Source organism: Thermobia domestica, chromosome 11, assembly GCF_964235325.1.
Source record: "Thermobia domestica chromosome 11, izTheDome1.hap1.1, whole genome shotgun sequence".
Taxonomy (NCBI): domain Eukaryota; kingdom Metazoa; phylum Arthropoda; class Insecta; order Zygentoma; family Lepismatidae; genus Thermobia; species Thermobia domestica.
In genome coordinates this window covers 4,792,072-4,806,783 of record NC_137464.1, presented here as the reverse complement: position 1 = coordinate 4,806,783, position 14,712 = coordinate 4,792,072, and the positions used below count along the sequence as shown (strand labels likewise).

Below are 14,712 nucleotides of genomic sequence, written 5' to 3'. Positions count from 1 at the left end.
CTAAGTCCCAGTGAAATGCATGAATGCTATCTAACCGAGTCGGGGCAGGGCTAAGCTGGTGGGCCCGTGCGGTAGCAGGACTGTGTCTATAGAAGCAGGTGCGGTAGCGATAGTAGATATTCGACAGTTATGAAATCACCTGAGTTTTCACCGTGATAAGAAGTCTAGTTTGATCCTAGTAAGGCTCACTTGTGTACTTGCACCTAATGAATATTGTAATAATACTATTAAGAATATTGCAACGTTCTGTGAACGAAAAGTGTAACAGTGACACATTTATCAGTCTCCTTTTATTACTATCATGGGTGCCCGAAGGGAAGGGACAGGCGGGGCCTGTCCCCTGGCTCATGAAAATGTATACGTAATATAGCAAACCACGTATATTAAATACCAGAAATACCAGACGTAATATGGCAACCATGGAGATGGACCGCCCTAGAAAATTTTCTCCGGGCGCCCCTGATTATTATCCATTATTTTCATATATAAAAGAATAAACTCAGTGATATAGGTGGCTGGAACATATGTCTGTACCTCAACAACCTAATTGAGCTTAATAAAGAAAGAAAAAACCGTAATGTTGTAACGTAGTAACCTTATCTCAATATTTATGTAGGTAATTTATTTAAAACATGTACGTGCTAAATTACTTGTCACTGGTATGTTTATATATTTTTTGAAGGACATGATATATATTTACTTTTGGCTTTCGCTTGATGCATTTGGTATCTATCTCTATTATAAATATTCTAGATAGTAAGTTATCTATTTAGAAGTGCTTTCACCATACGCGGAGTTTCCACTGCATACATGTGTTAAGATCTCGTGTTGCTATTATTTGAAACGTCTCAGTTAATCGTCCCGTCTTAGGTGCAGATTAAGAATAGTCCGTTAAAATAAAAGAACCTTTTCTTTTCCTTTTTTTAAAAATGATTCCCTAAGATGTTCTGGACTGTTACTACATTGACGCATACTCAAATAATTGCGTAAAGAGTGCACATATTCGTGCAAACTGATGTGGCCTAAAAATGATTACGTACTATTCTGTTATCTGCTATCTTATGCGTATATTTCATCACGAGATTCACTCATAGAGTTTTAGACATGGATTCTTATGATATGAGTTGTATTCATGGGTGCAGATTCACTTTACGAGTATTTCTCCTTGTAGATATAAATACGCGTTCGGACTATGCCATAAAATAACAACTGTAGAAAAAACAAATCAACTTATGCTGAAAGCAAAAATGCTATATAGTCGAGTTTAGTTGAGTTTGAATTTAACGTCCCTTTCAGCAGCGAGGCAATATGAGACAGGACCTACTGATTAACGTGGAATCCGAACCACGCTGCTATGTAACCGAGTCAGGGCGGGAGTGCAGGAGGACGCTCGGGCAGGAGTGCGTTCACAGGGAGCAGATGCGTAGCTATGAAGAGTATTCGCATAAACGAGGATAATGCAAAGAATACTTAATATCACATAAAATTATATTCGTTAGAGCACATGTAATGTTATCAGATTTATAACTGCATATTTGTAAGCATAAAACACAGGGTGCCCACCTCGTGCAGGAATATTCTCCCGGTGGAAATTAGTATGTTACACAATCGTCTTTGATATACAATCGTTCATTTTAATCATAGTATAATCCTTGTAATAGCTCCACACTTGTAAACGTGAAGTACATTGTGTAAAATTCCTCCAACAGTGGAATTTACTATCCTACACAATTCTCTTTCATTGCACTCATTCATTTTACCCGTAAAATTTATATATTTATGATGGACTATTGTTAATCAGTACCTAGTCATACACGATTGTAAATTGAAACAAAAATATATATCTTAAATGTCAATTGCCATTACGTTAGTACAGCAGTTCTCAAGCGTTGTTTCGTGACACATTGATGTGTCACGCAGTCCCCTAGGGTGTGTCGCGAAATTTTAGAATTTAAAAATCATGAACAATTTAATAATAATTAGTTAAAGTAAACTGTGAGACAGACTGTCCCAGTCAACGTCTCCAGTGGCAGCAATAATGCCCAGTATTATATACAGTCATCACATTATAAAAACTTCTAGGATTTCACTATAATAATAATAATAATAATAATAATAATAATAATAATAATAATAATAATAATAATAATAATAATAATAATAATAATAATAATAATAATATCAAACAAATGTGTCGCGATGCCCTGGACTTTCAGTAAAGGTGTGCCATCACTCAAAAAAGATTGAGAACCACTGCATTAGTGTATAGTCTTTAGAATGTCAACTAAATACCGATTAGATTAGGTCGTCTTTATTCAATTCTTAATTTTACACAGAGCTCAGTTTCGCCAAGAGGCGCAGTAGACATATATTCAAAATATTTTCAGCCGGCGAGCGTCGTTGATAGCACAACAAAATGGCAGTGATCTTAGTCACCACTGCGTATATCTCAAGGGAGAGAAAGAGTTGACGTAGGCTAGCACGGGCTAGTGGTTAAGCATTCATGCTTCGCAATTGAGGGATGAGGGTTTGAGTTTGAGTTGGAAGCCGGAAGCCTGGTATCGTGATCAGAGATGACCATTTTGCAGTTAGGGCTCGCGCGAACTGAGCAAAGAAGCAAAAGAACCGGCTTTTTTTTGGGGGGGGGAGCGGAATTTTTTAAAACGTTTTATATTTTTCTTTATTCAAGTACAGTAGAGCGTCGATTATCCGAACGTCGGTCAACCGAACGACCGCTTAACCGAACTGTGTACTCGCTCGCACCTGTTACGCTCCCACCCTACCGTCCCTTGTAATACTTAAAGAGATGCCTGTTTTTATGAATAAATTTACTGTACAGTACTTCTTTTTGGCAAATAAACATGTACAGTTCGATTATCCGAACAAACCAGTTTACCGAACACCCATGTCCCCCAATTACTTCGGATAATCGACGTTCTACTGTATTATCTTTTTTCCTTTTCTGGATTTTACAATTAAAATATTCCCTTTACAACAGTTTCTACTTATGAGTCCTATGTTCAATTCTGGGCTCGTTATCTTTATTTGTTTTCGAAGTGGCGTTTCTTAGGTGGCCAGCGAGTGTAATTATGCAACACAACATGCCACATGCAAGGGTCATGCTGGTTGCCTAACTACCGCAACAAGTTCCTTCAAGTTGTACAGCGAGGGACACTTCTAAATGGTACACCTTAGCCGTAAATCTTTATATGGCTGTACCATTTAGAAGTATCCCCCGCTGTACATTATGCCATGCGCAAATTCAAAATGGCAGATAAGAAAAGTATCACAAACTATGAAACCATAGAATGGACCATTGTATCGAATCATATAACAACATAACGTGGTAAGCAGGGGTGGATCCAGGACGGACTTCTTGGGGGGCGGTGGGTTGTAATACTGCTAGTTAGAGCTACTTTTAAGAGCTCCAAACTCTGGAATGGTTTTTATTTATATATAAAATAAGAAAGTTTCCTCTTCTGGGGATCGAACGTCCCCATCGCACCCCTGGACCCGCCCATGATGATAAATCTTTATCGAACAACATAAATTAGGTCAATAAACTAAACGACGTGACAAACATCTTGGCATTTGAAGGCGGCGCTCCAAGTTCCCTTTAAATGCTGCTAGCAAATGAGAGGCCAGCGGTATTGCCACGTTTATTTTGTACACATCCACGTCTATCCCCTGTCACCTGATCGCGCTGTAGTTCGTCTGCTTAGCCATAGCCACTCCCCTTAGCACTCGGCAACGTCGCGTCAGAGCTTGCGTTTTATTCGTTTAGCTGAAATGCCAAGATGTTTGTCACAGACTTTAGTTATTACACACTAAGATTTTCAATCCTTAAATGTTTAAGCTTTATCAATAGTTATTACTATTATTATTATAGCATTTATAAATGGGTGTGTGATAACGGTATGAGCATAAATATCAATAAATTCAAACATGTAACGTACACAAAGAAAATTCAGTACTTGGCAACAAAATATAGTACAAACAGTGAAACTATAGAAAAGGTAGAATCTGTCAGGGACCCTGGAGTAACTTTTGATCATCAACTCACATTCAATCTCCATGTACATGGCGTCATCAAACATGCAAACATCACAAGGGGTAATCTGCCGGTACTTAGAAACCGGTCGAAGTTTGAGAATTACAGCACGTATATAGTAAGACTATAAGACTATATAAAACTTATCAGGGATGGTCGTGACGTAAAAAAGGTCCAGAAAAAGGTGTATATATATATATATATATATATATATATATATATATATAGGGTGTTTCAAAACAACACCGACAACGTTTGGGAGGTGATTCCTGACACCATGATAAGACGAAAAGTATAGACCAACCTGGGTGCACAAATGCTTCCTTTCGGAGTTATAGGCTGCCGAAAACATGAAAGAATGAACTTTAAAGGTCTATAGCTCCAATACTATGGAACCTATCGGAGTCGAATCAAGACTTTATTTAGGAACTAGTATGTGCTCTATCCAAATATCCATGTTAGAGAATCCTGTGGTACTTCCGAAGTAATTTCAATAGACGTAGTTGGTGAGTACTTCAAGTTTATGCTCGTAACCAAACTGCCTCTATACAAATTGTTGCATGAGTACCTTAGGATTCTGAAGCATGTAATTTTGGATAGGGAACATATTAGTTCTTATGTGAACTCTTGATCCGACTACGGTAAGCCCCATAGTTTTGGAGCTATGGATCTTTAAACATCATTTTTTCATGTTTTCGGCAGCCTATAACTCCGAAAGGAAGCATTTGTGCACCCAGGTTTGTCTATACTTTTCGTCTTATCTTGGTGTCAGGAATCACCTCCCAAACGTTCTCGGTGAATATATATATACATACATACATACATACATATATATATATATATATATATATATATATATATATATATATATATATATATATATATATATATATATATATATATATATATATATATATATATATATATATATATATATATATATATATATATATATATATATACATTTACATTTGTACCAATACTTTGTGACTACGAGATATTATTAGAGGTATTTAATCTAGACTTGTTATCACAAAGAAGGGAACAACAAACGTTAAGATTTTTATAGTCCATTCTAGAAAATATATTATACAGACCGTACCTTGTAAATAATATCTCATGCAGAGTCAGGGGTGGACTGGCCATAATCAAGTACCGGCCCGATGACCGCTGCGCCCTCCTCACATCAGTGCCTTTGCGCCCTCCTCGAGAGGGGCTAAGACCCGTCTTAGCCTCGGGAAGGCGAACAGTTTCCTCTCTGAACACATTAATAATAATAATAATAAAAAAAAGCTTCATAATTATTTTATAAATTCGCTAGCCTTTGGCCAGCTAGGACTCCACCCCAAACCCCGGTATTTGCTCGGCCTGCGGCCTCGCTCCTTCATTTTTCGGCGTGGGAATGCTATTAATGATATTAGATTTACCCCTAAATATATAGATTTGACTCTAATATTGGTCATTTTGGACGGTTTTTATATATCACCCTTACAAACCCCACGCTCCGCCCAAAATCCCAGTATTTGCTCGGCCTGCGGCCTCGCTCTTTCTATTTTTTGCTTTGGGAATGTCATTATAATGATCTTAGGGACCCTGAAATTTATAGATTTGACTCTAATATCGGTCATTTTGGATGATTTTTATATATCAACCCTCCCACCCCTACTGCTCAGCCCCCAGATCATGTCTTTACTCGGCCTACGGCCTTGCCCTTTCTGTTTTAGGCTTTGGTGGTACCATTAATGATCTCAGCGACTTCGAAATATGTTGATTTGACTCTAACTCGGTCATTTTGGATCATTTTTACATGTCTCTCCCTCCCACTCCCGCCGTTAGAGGCGCTAGTGGCGTTACATAAAAACAAGACTCCGTTCAAGACTTACGGATGAACATCTGGAATCATTGTTTTTGATGAACTCAGAAAGAGACATTCTGACCAAAATAGACAAAAATCTTATTATTGACAAAATGTGAGAAAAAAGCAAGGAGATGCGAAGGCTCTTTCAAGCATAAAGCAGTGACTTTACTTTCATTTTCTAGTTTTGTTTTTGAATTTCTTTTTTCGCTAGGTAGGTATATAATTCTAAATTTACTTTTGTTAATTTGTAGTAAATGTTACATGTATACTTTTCATTAACGGTTTTAAAAATAGATGAAAAATAAGTTAATGTTATGATGAACATAGCTTTAAAAGGAGAAAAGTATGAAAAATAGCATAAGCCCCAAACTTAACTCAAATCTTCAGTTATGATTAGGCTGTTAACAAATGTAGCCGAAGAATTTAAACAACTGGTGTGATTTTTGTAGTCTCAGTTAAAGTGTGCAGATTTATATAGGCCTAATATACGAGGCGTGTTTTTTAAGTAAGTCCGTTTGAACATAAATGCACAACGAAAGGTTATTTCAAAAAAGTAAATGTATTTTCAGAAAGTACATACTTTACTCTATTTTTCGACATAGTTGCCAAGTTTGTTCAAACATTTACCATACCTCTCAACCAATTTCAAAATACCCTCTTCATAAAAACTTGCCGCCTGCTCCGATAACCAAGAGTTCGCTGCCGTTTTTACATCGTTGTCATCATTGTAACGGTTGGCACTGAGGTGTTGTTTGAGGTGGAGGAACAGATGGTAATCGCTCGGCGCAAGATCAGGACTGTAGGGTGGGTGGTCTAAAACTTCCCAGCCAGAACTGTCCAACAAATCGCGGGTCTGACCTGCAGTCTGAGGTCTTGCATTGTCATGGAGAAGAACAATGCCCTTTGTCAGCATGCCGCGTCGTTTGTTTTGAATCGCTCTGCGTAGCTTTCACAGGGTTGGCAGTATGCTTCTGCATTGATAGTGGTTTCTCGTTGCATGAAGTCGACCAACAAAACACCATGCCTATCCCAAAACACCGACGCCATGATTTTGCTCTGGGACAGAGTGTGTTTGGCCTTCATTTTTACAGGCGAGTGTGTATGTCTCCATTCCATGCTCTGTTGCTTCGATTCGGGCGTGATATGCGAAACCCATGTTTCGTCTCCAGTTACGATCTGACTCAAGAAGCCGTCATCTTCTTCGTGATAACTAGTCAAGAACTTCATGGCACACTCAAATCTTTGGTTTTTGTGGTCGTCTTTAGGAGTTTCGGGACCCAACGGGAGCACGGTTTCCTAAACTTTAGGTGTTCAGAAATAGTTTTGTAAAGCACTGATCTCGACACGTCAGGAAATTCGTTTGAGAGACCTGTTATTGTGAAGCGCCTGTTCTCAACATTGTGAAAGCAAAGAACACAACCGTACAGGGCAGCTACAGAGTTGAAACTGAGCACAGTTGTTCCCGAGGCATGCCGGTACACGACACACACGCTAGTTGCGGTATGCGCGCGAAGTACTAGTGTCTACAACCAAACGGACCTTACTTAAAAAACACGCGTCGTATTTAGCACTCAAAGTCTCTTTGTTTGTTTACGAAAATATTGAATTTGTATAATTCTATCGTGATTAACTGCAATAGCTACTTAATCATTTGTTGTTTTTTGTGTACTAATTTTCCGAGCGAAGCCCCGTGGCACTTTGTTTTATTAGGAGGGGGTATTCCATACAAGCGAAAGCCTCAGATGGACGGCGCCCTTCCAGAGTATGTGACCGCGCCCTTTTTACATAGCCAGTCCACCCCTGTGCAGAGTACGATCTCACAGAGTAAGGAAAGCAAATTTATTGTGCAAGAACGGTAGTAAGAACTCTATATCAAGTACCTTACTTATTAGGTTTAATTAAAGATTGGACTCTTAGACACCAGGTTTGTATTAATTTTTTAGGACTTTTGTAATGTTTCATTCTGTTAAGACAACCAAATCATTAAGATTAGGGCTATTTTAGTGGTTTTACTTTGTTATATTTTACTTTATGTATATGACTCAGTTTTTAAACTATGAAATATTACAATTGAATCGGATAACATTCCACGATAACAATTTCTCTATAACTAAATATCCAATCCGATTACGTTTTTGCAATTTTGGGAATTGAAAGGTCTTACCTTACGCTACAAATCTCCCATACAGATATTTTTACGTAAACAATGCTATATCCGGTAATCAGTTTTACTTTTCGTTTTTCAAAAGTACCGTGTTGGGGAATATTCTCTTTTTTCTACTCACTGATTCAATTGTACTCCTACACGGTACCAACATTGAATTTTAAAACTTTAAATTGTTTCGCACAAAATATTCAATTACCTTGTATAGTACTATACTTGGCTAAAGCTGTTCTTAGAACTTTAATTATTATTATTATTATTATTATTATTATTATTATTATTATTATTATTATTATTATTATTATTATATGCTTGACTAAAGTGGCCAAGATGGGAATTCCTATCTGGACCAACCAGCCCTGTGCCTGTGAATGATGGGATATTCATTTTGGCATTTAAATTTAAAATATATCTGAAGTTTTCCGCCCTATTTTTACATAAGGTTAATGCGTGAATGCTTTATTCACCAAGAATTTGTTCGGTTTATGTTTTAAAATATTTATCTTTTCCTCATTTATATTTATTTGTGTTGTTATGTTATATACCCATATGAAGGTGTAAATCATTCAATCATGAAATTTATTAGACCCTATTTGTAGTTTTTCCTCCAATCACATCCATATCTCGGAAGTTCCTAGTTATGTTTAGGCTATTTAAGCTTAAACTCATTAAATAAAACAATATCCTAATTACCGTTTTTTTCGTTGTCACCAACGAAGGCAGTGGCGGTGATAGCAAGTATAAAATATCCGTGCAATAATTAGAAAAGTTGATTGTAAAATAAAGAAGATCACTGCAGCCTCACTTTGTCTTGCGCCAACTCAACGCAAAATTTGAGTTTTACAGTTTACAATTTTCGATCTGACATACGATGCGGTGTAACGACAGGACGCAAAGCTTGCATTTTAGAATCTATACTCAGTAAATTTGTTCACAGAATCATTACCAATAACTCACACTTATTTTGCATTGCGGTCTGCAAGTTTTTTACCAAGTATGATATGGAATGAGGCCCCTAGTTTCCTCTTCTTCTTTTTCTGTTAATAAAATTGTGTTTTACTTACAAATTGCTTTTACAGATTCCTATGCGCTTGGTTCATTTTTCTCGAAAGCTTGTCACGAAACAGAAATCAAAGAAGTTTCTTGCTCCAATTAAAGAAATCTTCAAATGGAATATCAGAAAACATCATGATGATGATCCGTACTCTGAGTCTGGTCCTACAAGAGAAAACGTCAAACGGAATGTCAGGAAACAACGTGATGGTTTATACTCTGAGCCTGAAGAAGACATTCAAAATACTCCAGATCCATTTCCAGGTAGCTCAGAGGTAAGTTTATGCAGCAAGTAGTTAAATTCAATATATGGTTATCCCGCTATTTATACACAATTAAAGGAAACGATTAATAACGAATTCACAACTAGCGTAGCTGCAATATCATCCACTACGCCCTGTCTTCTATCAACGTTACACTCTAAAATCGAGTAAGGTCATCACAACTTAAAAATATAGTTAAACATGGCATGGCCATTGGAAACATATTTCTTGTTACATAAACCATATTAACATTACCTCGTATATTACGAGAATCATGTGAAGGAAAGTTTATTTACGAAAGTTTATGCATTTGCTAGCATGTAAATGAGTATAATCTTATGAGCCATGTTTGTGTAGTACAAATAAGCACATGAGATGGGAGCATTGCTACTCGTGTAAATGCTGTCCGAAAATTCGCTTCATAACATTTCTTTCATAAAATATTACGGGAAATATAACACGTTTTATCTTACTTTGTATAAATTAAAAATATGTATACATCACGTAAAAGCTTTGCTTATAACAAAAAGTACGACCCAGCTTAGATTGTCATTGTTAATTATTAGATATTTCTGGTATGGATACAAGGAGTATTGCAATAGTACATTTGTATTGTTTGTATTATTGATGAAATAAAGTTACAAAATACTCTCTCTTAGCCCAACTCCCTACATCCTACTTTTCCTTACAAATCCGTCCTTGAAAGAGGGTGTAGCCCTCTAAAAGGTAGCTAGCCTCCGGCTAGCATTAAAAAAACAATTGTACAAACAAATGGTAACTTCAGAGGTGTTTTCACACTGTTTTTTTGTTTTGTTCTTACAGGATTACAGTATATTTTAAGGGACGATTCCAGCCTAAAGATACTTTTTGAGCACTATGTTTATGGTAAGCGCAGCACCAAATAGATTGTTACAATAACAAGTCATACGTTACAGCAACATGTCTTTTTATTGTTGGGTCAGCTATAATAAATCTTGTGATGGTCTCGATAACCATTCTAGGTGGTATTACAAGTACTATAATTGACATAGTTGGTAATATCGTAGATATGTCTAGGAAAACCATAATTTTTGTTGACCAACCTACAGTTTTTTTTAAGAATATAATATTGTACTTCGAATTATAATTCTTCTGGCGCTGTATTAACTATACCGTTTTTAAAGTGTACGTTTGCTGTTCCCTCCTTGCTCTCTCTGTCCTTTAAGAATATGATTAGTGCTGTGACGTCACAAAACATCCAGTTGAATATGACAGCCCTAAATCTAATTGGTATAAACTTCGTATAAGTGTAACTTTATTCTTTCTTTCTGAATAACACGGTCTCGGGTACGATTTCCGGTGGGGACTCTCGGTCAAAAACGTGTAAAAAGCTTTTTCAGGCCAGCTATCCTGAGAGGTTTTCCTGGATTTTCCTCATTCACAGCAAGCAAATGAGGGGATGGTACCTAACATACACGCCCCAGGCCGCTTCCTTCCTTCTCTTTCCCCTGATTGTGTCCTCGCCGAGGGATGTCATCCCTTATACGTGACGGGTTAACATGACCATAGATGTCGAAAGCCCAGATTCCCAATCGAATTTCCAATCCTAATCCTTTCTGAATAACACATTTTTTGAACAATTCGACATATCAACATTTCACCTCACGTTTATTGAAGTCATTTGATATAAATATCAATGTAAGAATTCATCTTACAAGGTACACTCATGTCCAAAATGATTGTCGCATATCTATAACTGTCTTCTTGTAAGAATATAATTTGATAATAATTTTGCAAGGTACTTTTAACACTGATACTAAATATACATAATGGGGAAATGTATATTTGTGGTAAATTTCATAAGAAAAGAATTATAAATACGAAAATTAGATTGAGTAATACAAAATGTTGCTAAATGGACAAGAAAGTTTTATTTTCATTTTATTGTTCTTATTTACTGCTATTTTGACATGAAATTTGCCACATACACATACTAACATTACAAAAAATACTGTGCGAATTCGTTATCAAATTATATTCCTACAAGAACATATTTATAGACATGCGACAATAATTTTGGACATAAGTGTACATTCGCGAAGTGTCCCCTCTGAATTCGTGTAAAATTAAGTCAAATGCCAAGTTCTCAACGGCACAATGTGTATTGTACTAATTTTAGTGGCCTATATAGGTAATTTGCATATTTATGGGCCTGCATATATCCGGAATTCAATCATACACTACTATAATGCCCGGGCACAAAATTGATTTAGTTTCTTTAGATGTAACTGGACATAAATGTTGGCTTATGCAAAACAAATTGGATCACGTATTGCTTCTCTGACACATGTTACTCACCTCCGCCGCCATCTTGGATTTACCATATTGGATTCAACTTTCGGATTTTCAAATGGGAATAGGTGCAAGTGATAAATACATGTACAATTTTCTCAGAAATTCATTGGTGTAATTAATTTTATTGTAGCGTCTACCATTTGGAAGGTATTGTAAGTTAAATTTCTCCAGGTACTTCGCGAATAGACATTGCAGAGTAATATCAGTTACGCTTACATTTTTGATGTAACATATCAAAACCATTTCTAACTGGAAAAATACTGTACGTATAAATAAACTCTTTACAACATTGGTGTCATAATCTTATTACATTTTTGTGAGTGATTGTTATTACTTCCATGTTATACTATAACTAGTAAATATTGTATTAGGTCAAAATACCTAATGTAAATCTAGATCCTAACAGATTTGGATGAAGACCTACCATTTCCGTATTGACGTTTGTGTGTCTGTATGTAGGTCTATATACGTTCATATAATATTTCGTCAACGATAAATCACATAAAATATTACATATACACACAGGGCCCTGCACAGTAGGGTGGAGCGTTTTGCACTTTTGTTGGAAATTCGATAACGACTAGTGCGGAAAAGGTGCCATTAGTGGCACCGACGTTGCTGAATTTTTTAAGTATTTTTTGGACAACCCCTTACCCTGCCCCAACGGACTTAAAGTTTTTAAGTGTTTGGTTAGGCAACACGTACAACACCAATGACAGAAAAGCTACTTGTGGTCGTTTTTAGAGTTACCTGACGGCTATAATAAAATTATTTTATTAAAAGAAAGTTGTAGCAATGCCAGTAAATAATTTTAAAATGTTTATGAGTCAAAATGCAGCCATATTAACTCAGTTGTTGGAATTAAAGTTCAGATTTTGTTTGGAATGCCACGTTAATGTTATCCTTCTTAATTTTTTTTATTTATTCACACTTACACTACTTATAGTGGTATCGGTTACAATTCATTTTCAATAATTAGTCTAAATTAGTTAACATATGCAAACATATTTCAAACTGTTCAAAAAACTCATTTTTAAGTACACATGCGTCATAATCAAAACAGTCTTCTTTTTTTTCTTTAAGTCTCGGCATGTGCTTAAATTTAAGCTGTTTTCGTCAATATCTCCACATCACTGCCAACATCTGCCCCCCGGTTCTCTATTGATCATATCCCTATCTGTTGGGAGGTCTTCGTTTTCTTTGTGACATTCTGTGTGGTGTACAAATAGTCTCAGTCTGCTGAGTTATGGTGTCATTACAATCCTCTCTTCTTTCAGACCTGTTTGTATTAGTGTTATCAGAATAATGTTCTTGTAACCTTTGATCAACTACTAATTGACTTGTGTGTCTCGATTTCGGAATTCCTTTGCACTTCTGGTCTCTTCGCCTCAATTTCGCCGAATCTTCAGAATCCTTCATTCCTTTATTTTCGTCACTGGAAATCACTTTAGGAATTCTCACCTGGTGTCTTTGATACTTACGAATGGTACCATTCACCAACACTTCTAAAATGTTATTACCTAGAAATCTCACAAAACGGCCTTTTACAAATTTAGGTAATTCTCTAGTATAATTTCTCACCCATATTGTCAATCCCTCGGTCAAATCTGGTTTAAGATGTTCTAAGTAATTGTTCTTCTCTTTTTGACTATTAAATACTGTCGGAGAAATATTGTACCACGTGTGGGGCTTAAATGAAAAAAATAGTGAAGCTGCAGAAGCGTTGATAACTTTAGTTGGAGTATGCAGAAGAGCATAATTAATTTCATTTATCTAACTACTATACTCTGAATAGTAACCTTGTATCCGTTTTGTACATATCTCTTTTTTTAGAAGTTTTTTAAAAGTTTGTACCGCTCTTTCCGCACTGGCATTACTTGCAGGCGAGTAAGGCGTTGTTGAAACTAATTTAATGCCTCTTTTCAGACAATAATTCGCCACCTTTAAATGGAGGTTCATTATCCGTCACTATAGTTCCAGGAAATCCCACCAATGCAAATAATTCTTCTAAACAAGATAATGTTGTGCGAGCGTTCGTAGAATCTACTTTCCAAATTTTAATACAATGCGAAAACGAATCTACCACAAGCAGAAAGAGAAATCCAAATATTTGACAATGATCCACATGAATCCTTTCGAAAGGTCTTTCCGTCTTGGGCCATGAGCAAAAATTATTTCTAGGTGCGTTATTAGCCACCGCAGAACAAACTTCACAGTTTTGCAAATACCTATATAATTCCTTATTGATATCAGGCCACCAGACTTCCCTATTAGCTAATGTTACTGTAGCATAACTTCCTAAATGCTCACTGTGTAATCTTTCCTTGTAGATATCTCTCAATCCTCGAGGAAGTACTATCCTTCCTTTCCAAAATAAGCAATCATCATGAATTTCTAATTGAAATTTTCTTCGAAATAATTCTTGGTATTCTTTATAGTCAAGACAAGGAGGTAGTCGTTTAGGCCATCCATTTAACATCCATTTCTTAATCTGAACTAACGTGTGATCCTTTCGGAACTCTTCCTCTATCTCCTCTTTACTCAATATGTTAGTAGAAATCTCACTTATGTAGTCAGGAGCTATTAGCTCTTCTTCCGTAGGTACACTTAGAGGAAATCTAGATAAAAAATCAGCTACTTTTACTGACTTGCTATAAACTATATCATAGTCATAATTATCCAGCATAAGAAACCATCTTGCATACGTGGAGAAGCGCCATCAGGAGGAGCTTTCAATTCAAAAATCCATTTAACAAGCTGGGAATCCGTCAATATTTTAAAAGTCCTACAAAATAAGAACGTATGAAATTTACGAACACCGAAGATCATAGCTAAAGCTTCTTTTTTAAATTGAGAATAATTCCTTCCCGTTTCCGATAAAGTAGCCGATGCACAAGTTACTGTTTTTAACTACCCATCTATTTCATTGTATGATACCGCACCTGCACCAACTGGAGATGCATCCGTCATAAGTACTATCTTGGTCTTT

At 36.3% G+C, this 14,712-nt stretch overlaps 1 protein-coding gene across 3 annotated transcripts in view; it reads left to right on the top strand.

The window, feature by feature from the left end:
* The first annotated feature begins 458 nt into the window (after positions 1-458).
* Positions 459-14,712, top strand: part of LOC145663532 (uncharacterized) — a 48,051-nt gene continuing 33,797 nt past the window's right edge. The window contains exons 1-2 of one of the 3 annotated variants that reach the window (XM_081729643.1): positions 459-634; positions 9,153-9,401. In XM_081729643.1, the coding sequence (XP_081585769.1) occupies positions 9,159-9,401 (243 nt within the window). In that variant the 5' untranslated portion in view covers positions 459-634; positions 9,153-9,158. Of the gene's footprint in view, positions 660-9,152; positions 9,402-14,712 lie in introns of all 3 variants that reach the window. The other 2 variants (XM_081729642.1, XM_081729644.1) reach the window with 2 other exon arrangements.